The 16,873-nt window shown below is 40.5% G+C and overlaps 1 protein-coding gene across 5 annotated transcripts in view; it reads left to right on the forward strand.

Moving 5' to 3' along the window:
- LOC145999649 (3-phosphoinositide-dependent protein kinase 1-like) overlaps positions 1–16,873 on the forward strand; it is a 122,713-nt gene that overhangs the window by 72,190 nt on the left and 33,650 nt on the right. For all 5 annotated transcript variants that reach the window (XM_083136775.1, XM_083136772.1, XM_083136773.1 and 2 more), the window contains exon 2: positions 6,931–7,092. In XM_083136775.1, coding sequence (XP_082992901.1) covers positions 6,931–7,092 — 162 coding nt within the window. The remainder of the gene's footprint in view (positions 1–6,930; positions 7,093–16,873) is intronic.

Consider the following 16,873-nt stretch of genomic DNA (forward strand, 5'->3'; position numbering starts at 1 on the left):
TTTCAACAGTGCGATTTCAGCGTAGTCACGTGTGAGTTGTACATTACGGAGTTATGAAATTATTTGGGTGCTGGTTGGCTGATATCCTGCAGCAGGGAAGGCGGCAGAAAACTTTCAGCGTGTTGCAGAAGGTGTATGCTGATAAATCTGTGCGAGGGTGTGCAGGTATAAATGTAAATCTATTTTTGGTACACGTGATCTCTGTGTCTTTCTCTTCCTCTTCTCTCCCTCCCTCCTTGTGTCTGTCCACCTGCCTCTTTTCTCACACTCTCTTTTCCCCCTCTTGTCTGTTATCTCTCCCAAGTCTCTTTTTTTCTCTCTGTCTTTGCTGTTCACCTCTTTTCTTACAAATTCTCACATCTTATTTTCCTTTTACTCAAATCCTGCTTGTCTTTCTCTCTTCCCCCCTCCGTTTTCTCTATTTCCCCCCTCTTTTCTCTCACTTTCTCTTTTCTTCCTGTATCTGTTTCTCTGTGTGTGGTTGTCGGTCTGTTTCTCTTTTCTCGCGCTTTCTCATTCTTGATTCATTTTCTCTCCCTTTCACTTTCTCTTTTCCTTAGTGTCTTCTCTCTTTCTCCATGTGCTTCTGTTGTCTCATACTTTCTCATTTCTCCCTGTGCCTCACTTTTTCTTTCCGTCTCTCCCTCTCAATTTTTCTATTTACTTTCTGTCTCTGTGTTTTCTCTCTCTTGTCTGTCTGCCTCACTTTCTCGCACCCTCTCTTTTTCTCACACCTTTTCTTCCTCTTTTCTCCCTCTCGCTTTTCTCTTTTCTTGCTCTTCCTCTCTTTCCCTTCTCATCTTCTCTCCCCGACACACGCACACTCTTTCATCTCTTCTGTGTATATGCCTGGTCTCTTTTCCTCTACTTTCTAAGCCCTCTTCTCTCCTCGTGTATATCTTATTCTCGCCGCCGCTTCTCTGTAGCCTTCTGCCTCATTGGTGTAAATACCGCCCCGTCAGAGGTCGGCGGACGACCTTCACCCGGCCGATGGCCAAGCAGCCCTATCACAACACGACCGATCATGCCCGCATGAATGCAATCACGGAGTGCCTACGTGTTTCGTTTTAAAAAAGGTCAACCTTGGTGGGCTGTCGCAGGAATTTGGTTACCTTGTAACCGAATGCATGCTGCGAATGATATCCCAAGGGGTACGGCATGGTTTTTCACTTTCGCAGCACATGACCTGGCCTTCCATGACATGACGTCACAGCTGAATCACTTGGACAACCAATCATAGTTGGTTATCATGATCTGGAATCTGCAAGTTCCTTGCTTACTGTGAAAAGTTTCATGCCAGGGTTGCCACACCTGGAAATCTTGGAAAGGCCAGGGAAATCAATCCATGACCGAACAGTTCATTCAAAACTCTCGAAATTGGGACGTTCATCCAAAACATACAAAAGTAAGAGAAAATCAAGTGTTTTTTGTACTTTCTAGGATTTGAGAATGGATATCAACTCCATTTCTTTTAACCAACCTCTTGATGGGAGATGTTTCACATAAAAACGTTGTGTCCATCTATTTTGAACAGTGTTCAATGTAAGTTGATTTTCTTGTATATCAAATGCAGTTTAGTACTTAAAAGATGCTTATGATCAGAATGGTCTGGAAATTTGTTTTTAAATTGCCTGGAAAACGTGGAGTGGTCACGAAACTTGCCTTGCCAAAATGTGTATTTCATCGAAAAATCATGTGGATACATGATGGAGACTCAAGTAAGTATCTATCTCCGAGTTGAGTGTACAGGCCCAGACTTTTAAATAGGAGATGAGAAAAAGTTCATTCTCTTTTCTCGTCTGAGAATACGGACAAGAGATTTCAGAATTGTTGTATGATTGTCAGAATTGTTGTTCAAGTAGCTTGCACACGTGTAAACTAGTACAAAGGTTACCTAATTGATTCTTCACAAATTTGTCTGAATGTGTACACTGAAGCATAGGTTTGGAGAACATCTAATTCATTCCAGAGAACGATTTTTATTTGTTCTAAAACTATGAGAAGATTTGATAGAACTCAAATAAGATTTATAAAACTGTGTACGTCAAGTTTGGTATTGTGATTACTGTTGAGTCTGCTTGTTAACTTGCAAAAATGGAAGCAGACGTTTCTCCGTGAGCATATGTCGTCACCTCTGCCTACTGTGGCTACAATGAGAAGTTAACATGCCGTCGGTAACCGATTGGAATATTAAACACATAATTGTAAGATAACATGAAATATCTTGCATAAAGGTAGATAATGATTATACATTCCAATTGCGTGCATTTTAAATAATATACTTTTAGAAACTTTATATCATGAAAATTACAGGTAGGTATGTAATAGTTTCAATACTTTATAAATGGCTATGGTAATTTTATTATGGCGGTCCTACATTTCATTCCTCCAATCACCTCTTGTACAGCGTAGGTGCCACTCTGTCTATAAGTGTGTTGACAGGTGTTGTCTTTTTGAATTCCAAGGACAATATCAACCTAGGTTTGTAATCTCCCATGGAAAAGTTATTATCTCGAAATTCCCGTTGTTTGTAATTTGACCAGAATCTTACTGCCGTACTTTAGGGTTGTGTTTGATAGTTGCATTGAGGTCAAGAAAATGTTAATGGAAAGGAATGCTATTTTGTATGTGCCAGCATTCGTGGCTGAGTGGTAAAACAGTGCACTAGGACGCCGGGTTCGAATCCCTGCCCGGGCATTTGTGTTTTCTGTGAGTGCCCCTTCATCAATTCCATATCACAACTAATGCTTATCGTCGCGATTAGCCAAAAGTGGCAGAAAAGCGACGGTAATTAACAAGAACGGAAAACATAAAATCATTTGTTCTCTATCAGGGTGTCTACCAGTCTGGAAAAACCTGGAAATCCTGGGTAAGTCAGGGAATTTACTTTTTCTGGAAGTCACGGAAATATCAGGAAAATTTACTGTTTCAGGAAAAATCAACCTTTTTGTATTGTTGCACTAAAAGTAGGTTTTTGAACAAAGAAAAAAGAAGAAGCTAGAAATTTGATCTTTTTTGTGAACAAACTATACTTCGATTTGATATACAGAGTATTATCAATAGTTATATTAGAAATTGTACATTAAATACTCTAGGAAAGGTCAGAATTATTTTCGTGTAGAAATCTACTACTGTAAGTAGCTACTGGAATTTACCACTTTCTTGTTGCAATTTTGGGTTGTGCTTGGTTTTATTAGGGTTACTATAGATAATATCAGTAAATTTTGTTTCAGTATTACGTAAAAGCTGACCCATGATACCCCTTTACAACAGTAAGTTTCTATTCAGTTTCTCTTCTCCTTATCACTTCACTTTCACATGTGAAGTAAATATTCTAAAAACTGGTTTAAGTGAGATTTTAAGTGTGGTGTTATCTAAAATATAGTGACCATCTTACACACATGTTTAAATACATAAATTGTCCGAATAACTTTAGTTTGGATAACCTGGAAAAGTCAGGAAGTTTTTTATACTTATATTTTTTTATGAAATTGTAGACACCCTGTTGTTTTTCTTTAGACGTATAACACTAAACTATTGTAGCATTTGTGGGTGAGAGATATTCTCCATTTCTTTGTAAGCACAAATCCTGCACTCTCATGTCACAGAAGGATACGCTTTTCATTAGTTTTTCGCACCCAGCCTCGTTACTGCACCAACTTCTGCAGCAGGCGTTAGTTTCGAGGTTGTGCTCTGTCACATTTCCGAATGACGTCAGTTGTCCGCATACCTTGGCACTTTGGCAAACACTCAAGCAGTACTCTTTTTACTACCAGTCTTGTGCCGGGCGCTTTGATCCTTTATTTACTAGACCTAACCGTCTGCAGTCATTCTAACATTAGTTTCGTGTTTGTAGTCCACTCCGTGTGGCATTGGCGAGGTCCGTTGACATCGCAGTGACAAAGCGTAAAGTAGGTTGTACGAGGGAGTAGACGAGACCCTGTGGATGTTACAAACTGATAGATAGGAATGCTTTTCTTCAATGCTCCACGTTTAGCTGTTTACCCAAGCTCTGGAGGCTGAAATCATGCAATACCCTGCTATGTTGGACAGTTCAAGTTGAATTACATTCTTATGATTCTGTCTCGTGATTCTCTGCTTACACCCACCATCTCCCAGTTGTTACGATTTTTTGTTCTTTTCTATATGTTTTGTCCGCCTTTCCCGAAGCAGTCTTGACTTCCAAACCTCTCATAGTATATTTAATTTCTTATTCTCCTTTTTCGCATGCAATGGCCCAGGATTTTCGAAAGGAAAGGGTACATATAGTTTTCGTAGTGGTCCTCCCTCATTTTGCCATGTTTTCCTGAATTCCATGTTCTTCTTTTAGGAATACTGGGCCACCAAACGCTATTGTTTGCATACTTCTCCAAAAGTTATCTACAATAACGATCATCTCAAAAGATACAATCGCTAAAATATTTTTTACAACTCCCGTCATTGCCCATTACTTTTTACTTATAAATTACAACTATTCTCCTCAGTGTCTCATTCGACACATGATTTGGCACAGACAGTGAGAAAATCGCCAGTATTACAGCGGAACTCGACTGTGTGTGCACGTTTGGGTCTATATATGCGAAAACTTGCTGCAAACCTAACCTGTCACGGGGTTTAAGTTCGAGTTCCTGTTTGGGTATAGGTGTTCTTTGTATGCACCTTTATCAATTTACTGTAATCATTGCTCCTCCTCGTCGTGATTAACCTAACAATTCAGAAAGCAATAAGTGTGTGTGTCCCAGTGGTCGGATGTCTCAACTGCCACACGGGAGGCCACGACCATAGTTTTGGTTCGATTCCTGTGTTGGTACTATTAGATCGAAAATTTTCCTCTCTTAAAAGTTACATTCCTGTATGTTTGAAGTTTTGGAGAAATAAAATATTAAGTAAAGTAATGTGGCCATTCCCCAACTAGGATGAAGTTTGAAGCATTATCTTTTTACATGCATTAATAATTAAAGCAAGTCTAAATCTCTTGTTGAAGTAGAACTTCAGTTTTCGTCTTAACCGATCTTGGGTAGCGTTTTTTGATTGAATAAAATAAGTAGGGGGCGATTATATAAATGTTAACACAAAGGAGAAAACTGTCAAGAATTTGGGATTTGTTATTTTGCTAGACACCATGTTAATGAATTCAAAATCGCGAATAAGGCGCACTGCTACTTAATGAATTCAGCGTTTGCGCAGAATGATTGAATGACATTTTAACGGTATAAGCAGAACGCGTGCTGGCATTCCGCGAGACGCAAGAATGCGACTTCCTGAACCCCCTGTAGGCAAATTTACCGGTCGGTATGTGGCCCATCGACGGATCACGTGATGCCTTCTTCTTTTTTTACCTACAGTTTTATTTTTCTTCGGTCGAGAGAGTGTTAGAATGGATGCTTTTAACACGTGGTGTACTTTCAGGTTTTTTGTCCTATCTGAGCAGCATTCACTCGCTTCACAAGTGTTGGGTAGTCTTGCAAGAATGTGGAAGGAATTTACGTTTTTTATTATTTTGAAAGCTTTCTAAGCAACTGTGTCCCAGTGTCGATACTTTCATTGTGCGACTTGTAACTGTGTAATTGTGAACACTCAACGCTCGTCTTATTTGTCATAGGTTTGTGACGCAGTGTATCGGTGATTGGACAGCGAAAGCACACCAATTATATCGTTTCTTTGTAAGTGTAACGGTGCTCGTACAAAGTGCTTAACATAGTGTCTACTGTTTTTCCATTATCAGTAGGGGTTTGTCTCATCTAGCCATAAACTCTTGCCCATTATTATTATTGTTATTATTATTATTATTCGTTTTGCAATAGTATACTCGAAGATCGACTTTATTTCGTGAAAGGTTTCGTCGAGATTAAACTTTATGTCCAGAGTTTATCGCTTAGGTTTAGACGTTTAGAAGGGCAATCACTTAATTTTAACTATCTATTTACGCTTGTATTAATTGACGATTTGTTTACCAGCTGCACATCTTTGAAAGGGTAATCACTTAATTTTAGATGTCAAGCTGGGGTCGATCTCCATTTACTCTTATATTAATTTAACGTTTGGAAAGGTGATCATCTAGTTTTAGACATCAGTCTGGGAACGATGTCTGTTTACTCTCATGTTAGATTTATTGGTAATTTTAAACGTTCGGAAGGAGATACTTAATTTTAGCCGGAATCTGGACACGATGCTCTTGCATTAATCGACGAATTTATTGCTAGTTTTAGAGATTTAGAAGGGTGATCACTTAATTTTAAACGTCAAACCGGGGGACGATCTCTTTTTATTCTCATAATAATGGACGATTTATGGTTGATTTTTATGTGACTCACGGTCGATATCACGTTTTTACTCTTCCCATCGCCGCAATCGAATTGCGCACAAATCTCACTGACCTGTTTTGCGCACAGATTTTGATCGAACGTTTCCACTTTGATTGCTTTAAAGTCTGTGCGCAAAACTGTTTTTTTTTCTTTAGACAAGAAGAGAGAGAAATTTGAAATAAAATAGTCAATCTCTTAAGGATTAAATAAAGAATATATAATTTGACCAGTAAATGTAGCAAGTCAAGATACAATTTTCATACCAATTTACTCAAACTCAATTAGGTTAGTGACTGCACAACAAACACTTCTGTCAATCGAAGCATCTGACAACATCGTCTCATTTTTTTGTGCGCAATCCTGTACATTGTGACAGCTTGTCAACGGCTTATCAGATACCACTGATAAAACCGGAAAAGTGTGCGCAATCCGGCTGTAGCCCTTCCCATCTATCTATCAAAAAACAGTGGGTGTAAATGAAATTCTAAACAAGTCTAGGTTTTCAAGATTAATACCAGTGTAGATTTTTTATATTTCCGACATTTCGAGGTCCTAGCGGAACTTTCAAATCCGCCATATAAAGTACATGATGATTGACAAAAGCATTATTTCCGTATGATTTCAGCGGCTGAAAGAAGACCGGAATGATAAACCGCTGTGGAGGCGCAACTGCGACGGAGACGTTATGGGGGATAGCTCGAGCATCGCAAAGGATTTGGTACCTGTTAAAGGAGACCCAGCAGCCGTCAACGGGTTAGAATCTAGCCACGTAGAAGGTTCCAATCAGGTAAGTTACTCTTTCTTTTGTAGTCGCTTCTCGGCACGCTTGTAGAAAATGCCTGCTTCATCATATCTGATTGTGTACACACACAGTACATACATTATATATAAGCCGACCAACGTGGCGTAGTGCCTATCATACGACACCACGGGGTCACGGGTTCGAATCCCGGCGAGGGCATTGGTGTCATTTGTGAGGGTCCTTTCATCAATTTCTTTCATACCGTCACTCATCTTCATCTTTGCGATTGGCCAAAAATGGAAGAAAAGCGACGCCAAAAACAAAAATCGAACCAGATACTTCCCCGTATGGAACTGCATTTTGCAGACTACCGATGCTGTGGCGTTTTGTGCTGTCAGTTTGCGTGTATCCTTTCATCTATATCATGTTATCACAGTCCTTATCTTTGTAATAAGTGAAGAATGGCCGAAAAGCGAAGTAATATAAGTCAAACTATTCATTCATTTAAATCAAATATGTACATTGATCGATTTCTTGGCATACATAGAAGTAGTTGCCAACTCAGATACCCCGCATGAATAGCTTTCATAATTACATATAGCAGGGCAACAATCACACACAGAGAGAGACACACACACATAGGTGATAGAGATAATTAACAGGAAGAAAAAATGCATAGAGGAAGAAAGAAATAGGAAACAGTGGGGAAATAAATAACGAAAAACATGAAAAGTTAGAGAATAAGTGACAGAAAGAGTGTAACCGGAAGAAAGAAAGAAAGAAAGAGAGAAATTGAATTGTGAAAAGTAGAGGGATCAAATGATAGAAATACACAGGAAGATATAAGTAGATAAACAGAAAGAGGAAATAATAAAATTGGGAAGATAGAAAGAGAAATTGGAAAAACAGAGGGCGAGAAAGATTTAATCACAGAAATAGAGAGAGAGATAGATAGATAGATAGATAGAGATGAAGGAAAAAATATAGAAAGTCCGAAGAGAAGAAAATGAAAGAAATAGAGAAAGGAGCAGGAATAAGACATAAAATGAATTCACAGAGGATTAAAGAAAACCATTTAACAAATAATGAATAAAAGTGATGAAATAGGAGATAGAAAAACGAAGTAGATCGAAAGAGGTAGGGAAACAGAGAATCCTGGCAGAGATAATGTTGTTTGTCATCCAACGCTACATTTCGACAGTTCTATTGCCACTACAGAAATATATCTCTTATTTACACGTCATATGACACCAAACCGTGTAGTCGCTCATTTTCTTTGCCACGTCCCCGGATGTAATAAGCAAAATGGCGGCGTGGCCTTTCAGGTGTAAAATACCTATTTTTACGGTAAGTAAATTAATACTAGTAGTTCTCGATCATATGTATAACATAGTGCTTGCGATAACAAGTTATGTAGCTGCTTAATAGTTGATGATAGGCTGTAGGTTCAAGTATGATGCAAAAATGTTGCATGACCTGTATTGTTAAAGAGGCCATGCTTGAAAGGAAACTTGAATGCTGTTATCTACAGGGTGGCCCGTAAGTCCCTACCCATTCACATATTTTGTGTGTCCAGTGTATCTGTGTTCTGTCCTTCATTTTCGCTGCATAATATTATGCGACGCCAAGTTCTGCGAGACATTTCTCGCAACATAGCAGGGGTTATTGTTCTAAATGCCGCTGTAACAGCTGCCCTCAACTCATCATTGAAATTGTAACGTTGTTTCGACACAATGTCCTTTATGTATACCCAAAGAGAGCCGTTTCATAGGCGCCGGGGATATTTCAGAACCACGACCTATCCATTTGTTAGGACAAGTGTCATTGAGATATTCACGCATACATGGGCATAATGAGCCGGAGCCCCATCTTGTTGAAACCAAACCTCATCTCTGATTCCAAGTTCATCGAGTTTCGCTATAAATCATTGTTGTAACATATTGAGCGGGCCCATGAACATCGCATCGCATAATATTATGCGCAACAGCACACAGAAAACTCTATACACTAGATACATAAGATATATGAATGGGTAGAGGACTTACGGGTCACCCTGTACAGTACTTGTGTAACAGGCCCTCTTACACACTTGATTCTACCTCAGGCGCCTGGTTAACCCGCTGTAATTGTGTGAGTGTGCTCTCGTATGCACGTGTGGACTGCAGAGCAAGCAGTGGTACTGTAGCGTTGTAAGAGGGGGTGCAATGGAATCGCTCGCTGGCCTCCACAAATGTATACGCTCAAGTGATAATTAGTGTGGGATATACCTTGTGAACCTCGCTCCTTATCAACATGTTTCAGAGTTTCCTCCAGCCACTAGCTTTACTCACGTGCCGACCTCAGTGGGGAAGTGGTTGGCACAGAGAGTTACGACGTCAGGTCGAAACCCGGTCCTGTGCATGGGTGTTCTTTGTGAGTGTTCGTTCCTATCATCATCACCCATCGCCGAGATTAGCCAAAAGTGGCAGAAAAAAATAGATAGAAAAAACAGGGTTACTTGCTAGAACACATGCTTTCCAGTCCTTCTAATTTAAAGTTAGGATTAGAAAAAATTGTCTAAACCAAGAAGGAGTAAATGAAGTGATAGGGGCAGCTCTTACTCATATACTTTAAACATACTCTTTATAACGTGAATGTAATTTACAGAAGCAAGGTAAGGTGGTGATCTTGAATTTTTGCTTTAAGTCCACTTTATGCACAGATAGGGTAATCGCGACTGGGCCTACTGTTTAAAGTGAGATCCGAACCACTATGTGCCCCCCTAAGTATTGAACCCGAGAGCTCTTGATTACTTGTACAAGGCGACGACTTTAGGGGGGAAGCGCCTTAAGCGTGGTGAGATCCATAAGTTGAACGAAATTCTCATTAGTGCAGGTGAAATTTAAAGGATATTATTCATGCTTGTAATTGTAGTACCCAGTCGACGCCACAGCCATAGTTTTCGAAAACTGGGAAAGGCATGGATGTATGTTTGTCACATATCTACTCCATCAATTTATCTGCCGTAGCGACTAACCTAGAGAGGTAGAAGGCGATATAAAATAACCATATGTAGAAACTGGAATAAATGACCGACGTTGGGCGTCTCTCTGTTAGACGGGAAGGAGAATCTGGAGTGCATAACCTAGGTTAGGATTTTTTTTCAAGCTAGGTGGTCCTCTTTTCGGAGGGAGACCCTCACGAGGGCAGACCTCGCCCTTGAGAAGACTGGTGAGGGCGAGAACAAGTCGTGAGGGTGAAGGAGGTTGATTTACAAATGAACACGTATGGCATAAATCAACTCTGGGCCTCACCCAGCCTCTTGCACGTATCTGGGATAAAGGATACAATATACTTTTTCCTCCCAACTGGTTTCTTCATTAGGAGTATTTCATATAAGAATAATCTTTTACGTTTCGTCACTTAATTTGAACAGCGTTGAATAAATTAAATAATTTGATTAACATAAAGAATTAAGAAGGTGAGACTCGTTTATTAGTATGATAAATTATTGTAGTGTTGTCTTGAGAAGTTATTTAAATGTACCTGAGAAAGTCAGGGAATTTGATTTTGCAAAATGAGTAGCAACCCTGATTTGTTATATCAGAATATGACTGATTATCTGTACAGGCCCGCAGTGAGCTTCAATTGAGAAAGTTGTCTTGGACGCTCCGTTTCATTATCCCCACTGAAAATGTGTATAGTGTATGGCCGGCTTAACTCTGAGAGGGTGAGAGAGAGACCCCGAGAAAATTAAATTCGCCAGGTTTTCGGTAACGTGGATCAGATGCACCTTTTATCTCAGTTATTGCCTGCTAACCATGTGGGTGTTGTATCGACGTGTTGAAAGAGTGGGCGTTGTCTGCATCTTCCCACGCTTTCAGCCACTCGATGTGGAATTTCCTGTTAGCAATGCCGCAGTCTCTCTAAGTGCAAAAGAATTAGCTCCTCTTTTGCAAACTCGAAACCTAGTCAAGCAAATTAGCGTACTTAACCTCTGAAACCGATTCTCACACATCATCGAACGTTTCCCTAGCTTAATTTTTCTTTATTCATTTCTTGAACGTTCGAGCCGAAAAATTTGTTTTTAACGTGATACAATGTTAAAACTTCCTCTCCTTAAAAAAAATACGAGGTTTGTTCAATAAATGTGTTTTAAATTACCACGAAGTAGACACGCTTGTTATATGGTCATATGACACGATGTTTGTTCAAGAAATGTACCTTGAATTACAGTAAGTAATGACTTTCAGAATTTCCTAATCTGGGGTGTTATTGTCCAAATTAATTACATGTAAATTCTAACATCTTGGTTATAACAGCGCACTTCGGAACGACAGCACCTAGGTTGGAATCCTGCACAAACCTAGAATGATTGCGCTTGTCTTTCATTTCTTAGATCACGGATGGAAAAAATGACTATACTCTCATCGTGACCTTATTTTGACTCTTTAATATTCACCTTCTCTCTACCTCCGGTAACAGTACTTTTTAACTTCTGTAGTCATATGAAAAACGGACGGAGCGTGCTGATCATCACCTCTCACTGTCTAAGATCGAGAATGTATGAAGCTCTACCTTTCCCTCATGTTAATCCAATATTGAAATTTACCATCCCTGCCTCTTTCTGTATTTCTCACTGTCTAAGATCGAGAGTGTATGAAGCTGTACCTAATCCCCTTCTTTTCTTTAGCAATTAAAACTCTCCTAATTTCGGTAACTGACATATTTCAAGTATTCTTGACTTTTGGGAAAACTATATGTGCATTGCATCGAAACGTTGAGCTACGAAGGAAGCGAAAGGTGTGTGTGTGTGGTAGAGAAAGAGAAGATAGTGCCCCAATGATGCAGCCACGTTGGATTGCCGCGCTGAAGGCCCGAGTTCGATTCCCGGGGAAGGTGATTTGAGGGAATTTTTCCGGCAATTCCCCTGCATAGACCTGCCCTGGGGTTTATCAACACTCAAAAATTGGTCTGGGAGCCTCCACAATGGCAAAGAATGTGTGTGTGTGTGTGTGTGTGTGGGTGTGTGTGTGTGTGTGTGTGTGTGCGTGCGTGCGTAATTTCCTAAACACATCCATCTTATAGTAATTAGAAAGAAAACTCGTACTCCTTGGCTGCTGCAGCCCTCGAAGGGCCTTGGCATTTCTATCACAATGTATTCTGTTTTCTGCCCTTTCTTCCATCTTGGTACACCCATCCTCCTGAGGTTCTCCTCAACATCCTTCAACCATTTCTTCCTGGACTTTCACCGTAATCATCTCACTCGTGGTTTCCCTTTATACCTAGCTGATTACCCGGCATTGCCCGGGTATTTATTTATCCCAATCTTGTACGAGGGTCACTATTTATATTTTGAGCCTAACAATGAAAAAACAGGAATTTGGCATTGAAAACTGCTTTATTGTTTTTCGAAGTATTCTCCTTTATGGTCAATACACTTTTGCATTCGTTCGAACCATTTGTCAAAGCAGTTTTTCCAATCTTCTTGAGACACCTCCATAATATGGTTTTTGAACGCATCAACGGCGTCTTCCGGCGACGAAAATCGTTCTCCACGCAATTTATTCTTGACATTCGGGAACAAGAAGAAGTCATTGGGTGCCAAATCAGGACTGTACGGCGGATGACCCATCAATTCGATTTTTTGACTGTTCATAAAGTCATTTGTTAGACGAGATGTGTGACAGCTGGCATTGTCTTGATGAAGAATGATCCGACGGCGTTTGTTTGTTTTCCGTATTTGACCGAAGACCTCTGGCAAACAAATTGTTGTGTACCATTCAGAGTTGACCGTTCTACGTTCCTCTAAAGGCACAGTTGCCACATGACCAGTTTTCCCGAAAAAACAGGCGACCATTTGTTTCGATGTGCTTCGAGCGAGAACAACTTTTGTTGGATTGGGTTCATCTTGAAACACCCATACAGTCGACTGCTGTTTACCTTCCGGCTCATATGCATATATCCATGATTCGTCACCTGTTACAATCTTATATACGTCTTTTGAAGCACCACGATTGTATTTATTGAGCATTTGTTTGCACCAATTGACGCGAGCGTCTTTTTGAGTTTTTGTCAAATTGTGTTGGATCGAACGAGAACATACCTTTCTCACAGCTAAATGATCATGTAATATTTTATATATGCTGGTGGAACTAATGCCTATGGTTGCCTCAATCTCACAGTATGTCACATGACGATCTTGCAGTATTAGGTTTTGCACAGCATCAATGTTTTCTTGAACAACAACTGATTTTGGACGACCTTCGCGAATCTCGTCGGTGAGCGAATGGCGGCCACGATTAAATTCGTTATACCAGCGTTTCACAGTGGCAAAGGATGGGCCTTCATCGCCAAATGTAGAAGTAAGTTGATCGATGCACTCTTGTCTTGATAATCCACGTCGAAAATCGTAAAAAATCATCGCACGAAAATGTTCACGAGTTAATTCCATTTTATTGTTGTCGCGCAATTTCCAAGGCAACATAAACAACACAAATCAAGCTATTGACAAAACATTTGAAGTACGTTATGGTCAATAATGCCAGACGATTCCGTGCAAACGTCAAATCGCTCCTAACTTCAATCAGTGTTGCCAAGGCTCAAAATATAAATAGTGACCCTCGTATTAGATAGGAAAAAAATGAATTCGAACTATACTGTAAAATGTAACTAATTTTAAATGTTACCAAGTCACCAATTAGCTTAGCGACTCCGAAAACTATAGATTCGACACTTATCTAGGTAATTTGTGGCATTGTTTTCACCCCCTCTCACCCCCTCCCCCCATGCCGATAGGTGATGAACTTGAAGTTTAACCGCACTGGGAGTGTCACGAAAACTATGGATTCCACATTAATATCGGTCGTTTTCGCAACACAGCCTGAATGTTAGACAATCCGAGATACACTATCGTTGTGCGGGATTGCAGAATGTCACGGATGTCTGTCTGTGCGGAATTTAATATCGGTCGTTCGCGATTATTTTTACATGTCATCCCTTCCCACCCCACCCCTAGTGGTGCCAGGGGTGTCTTACCCCAAAAATATTATTTCCAGATTGCAAGTGATACGTGTACCAAGTTTGGTTGAAATTGCTCCAGGCGTCCGAGAGTTATGCCGGAACAAACATATATACACACACCCACACACATCCATCCATCCATATATATCTTGCTGCTCTATTTTCAAGTAGCCTCTGTACGTGTCCCGTATATTGTTTCTATACACTTTTCCTAAAGTTACTCCAGTATTGAAATTTACCATACCTGCCTCTTTCTGTATTCGTTACTTCATGTCGCTTTTCTACCTCTGGCAGCTTTCAGACCGAAGCGCCACCGGGTTCGAATCCCCGTCTGGACATGGAAGTTCTTTGCGACTGTCCTTTCATCAGTTTCATCCTCATCGTCGCGATTAACCAAAAGTGGCAGACAGGCGACGCTAAATAACAAAACTCAAATAAAACATGTCGCTTGGGAACGAGTCGATCAACAGCAACGTATCACACCGTAGCCGATCTCCGTGGGGGAGTGGTTGGCACAGCGCGCTACGACGCCATGGGTTCCGGGTTCGAATCGCGGCCTGGGCATGGGTGTTCTTTGTAAGTGTCCCTTCATCATATCATCACTCATCTTCATCTTCGCAATTACCCAAAAGTGGCAGAAAAGCGAAGTAAAATAAAACCAAATCACACCGTATCACACAGGCCGGACAAGATCGGTTACGATTCGTACCGAGATGGCAACATTGTGCATCACACTCCTACACAAAGCTCTTCCGCTATTGATTTCCATTTCTACCTCAAAAAAGCGAATCTAACGGAAACACTGGATACTTGCTAGTGTTAATAATGCACGAGTATTGCTCGGCTGGGGAAGAAAGTTTGACAGCATGCACCGACGCAAGTTTAAAAATCGAGAACGAAGCCTGCATTATACAGCAGTTCCCCATTCCGGCAATTACCGCTAATGGGATAGATGCCACTGCAAGGATGCACTTGGCCTCCCGCTCCAGGCCCCGAGATGGGACGGACTGAACGAACCCAAAGGTCAAAGGTTACAGGAGCACGTTCATTGTCGAGTTATAGACCCGGACGCTTTTGTGGTTTATTGAGTGAGCTGAAAACTGTGTCAGCCTGGCGAGATGAAGGTTTTAATGGGGTTACGGGTCGAGGCTCATAACTCATTCGGTTTTGACCAGACTCTTCTTCACGCTGTTCATTGTCAGTTACCCAGAGCTGTGAAATGCTCTTTCGCTGATTTATGGGGAATTACTCGAAAAGTAAGGAAGCATTTCCTTTAACATTTTTGCTAGCATACATGCTATGTAAATGCTTCCAAAAATCTTGTAGCAGACAGTACTTTTTTGCAGCACGAAAGGCACGTCAAGTTACACCATCTATGGTGAGTGCACGGTGTTTGCAATTGAAACAACTAAAATAATATTCCATACGTATACTGTGTACGTTATAAAGTGTGTGTTTAAGCAGCGCCATTGCTTTCTACCTAAAACAATTTAATAGGAAACGTTATTCCTCTCGGTTGAATAGTTATCGTCTTTTAAAAATGTGAAGTGATGCATTGTTTACATCTCACGCGGCCGCCATTACATGTGCACTCGTGACCTAGAGGTCGCTTATGATTGGTTATGCTACGGAAATAGGGCGGATCCTATCTTTGAGAAATGCCATGACATCTGATGTGGTATAAGACTTTACACGGTAGCATTTTGGTCTTGGCATAAATTTTAAGGAAATGCCAAATGCGTCACGATTTTTGATTTTTTATTTGCGTCCAGTAGTAACGAGTTACTACTGCAATATATTTTCATGACTGCATTTGGTAAGGACGGTATATTCCTGAAATATAGGACTAGAAATTCGTGTTATAAGTAGACGCTATGGTCCAATCAGTAGAGTGGTAGACCCAGGTTCAGTTTCCGAAGTGGGTAATATATCCAAGGTCGGAATTTTCCGACCTTGCCCCTGCATAAAGCGGCTTTGGGATTCACCCACCATAAATGGATACCTTGGGCTAACCCTGGTGGATAAGGAAACCAGAGCATGGTTCTTGTCGCATCATATCGAAAAGAATGGCCGAGGTCGTGAATGTGTGGGGTCTTACCTCCACACACACACACACCGCTTTTCTTCTATCTTGGCTAATTGCGGCGTTGACGATGAGTGATGATTACATGAAATTGATGAAGGGACATCCGATAGAACATCCACCCGGGAACTTTGGCGTCTTTGATTCGTCTTGGTACACTCCTGTTCACATAAAGTGGCACACTTTATAGGGTTGAACAGTTGAAGAATGTGCCACTTTATCTGAACAGGAGTGTACATAAAATGGCGTTTGAATAGAACCAAACTCTGCTCGTGCCAATGGCGTTTCCAGAGAATTTTGATGGGTTGTTTCAAGCGCGGAGAAAATATTTTCGCATGGACGCTCATATGTGTTTTTTCATTCTTTCTCCTTATCCCGTTTCTACATATCTTTCTTTCTGACTCGGTACTTCAATTTCTTGCTCTTTCTTTTCCTATTTTCCTCTATCTTTCTATTGATCTATCTTCCTCTGCTTCTCCCTTTCCTTCTCAGTCTTCCTCTGTTACTTGCTTTCTCTGTGTGATTTTTGCTTCACCACATGGCCTAATTTTGAAGGGACAGAATTTAACTTCGATTTTAACATTGAGAGGGGACAGACTGAAAGTTTTCCATCCAATAAAAATATCATCCAGGATTACACGCTAAAAAATAACATTTGCGAAATCACAAATATTACTCCTTTTCACTTTGCTCCCCATGAGTTCCCCTAACTTGTAAATTTGAGTAATCCTGAAAATTTGG

The sequence above is a fragment of the Lepisma saccharinum genome, chromosome 15, assembly GCF_977018435.1.
Source record: "Lepisma saccharinum chromosome 15, izLepSacc3.1, whole genome shotgun sequence".
In the NCBI taxonomy this organism is placed as follows: Eukaryota; Metazoa; Arthropoda; class Insecta; order Zygentoma; family Lepismatidae; genus Lepisma; species Lepisma saccharinum.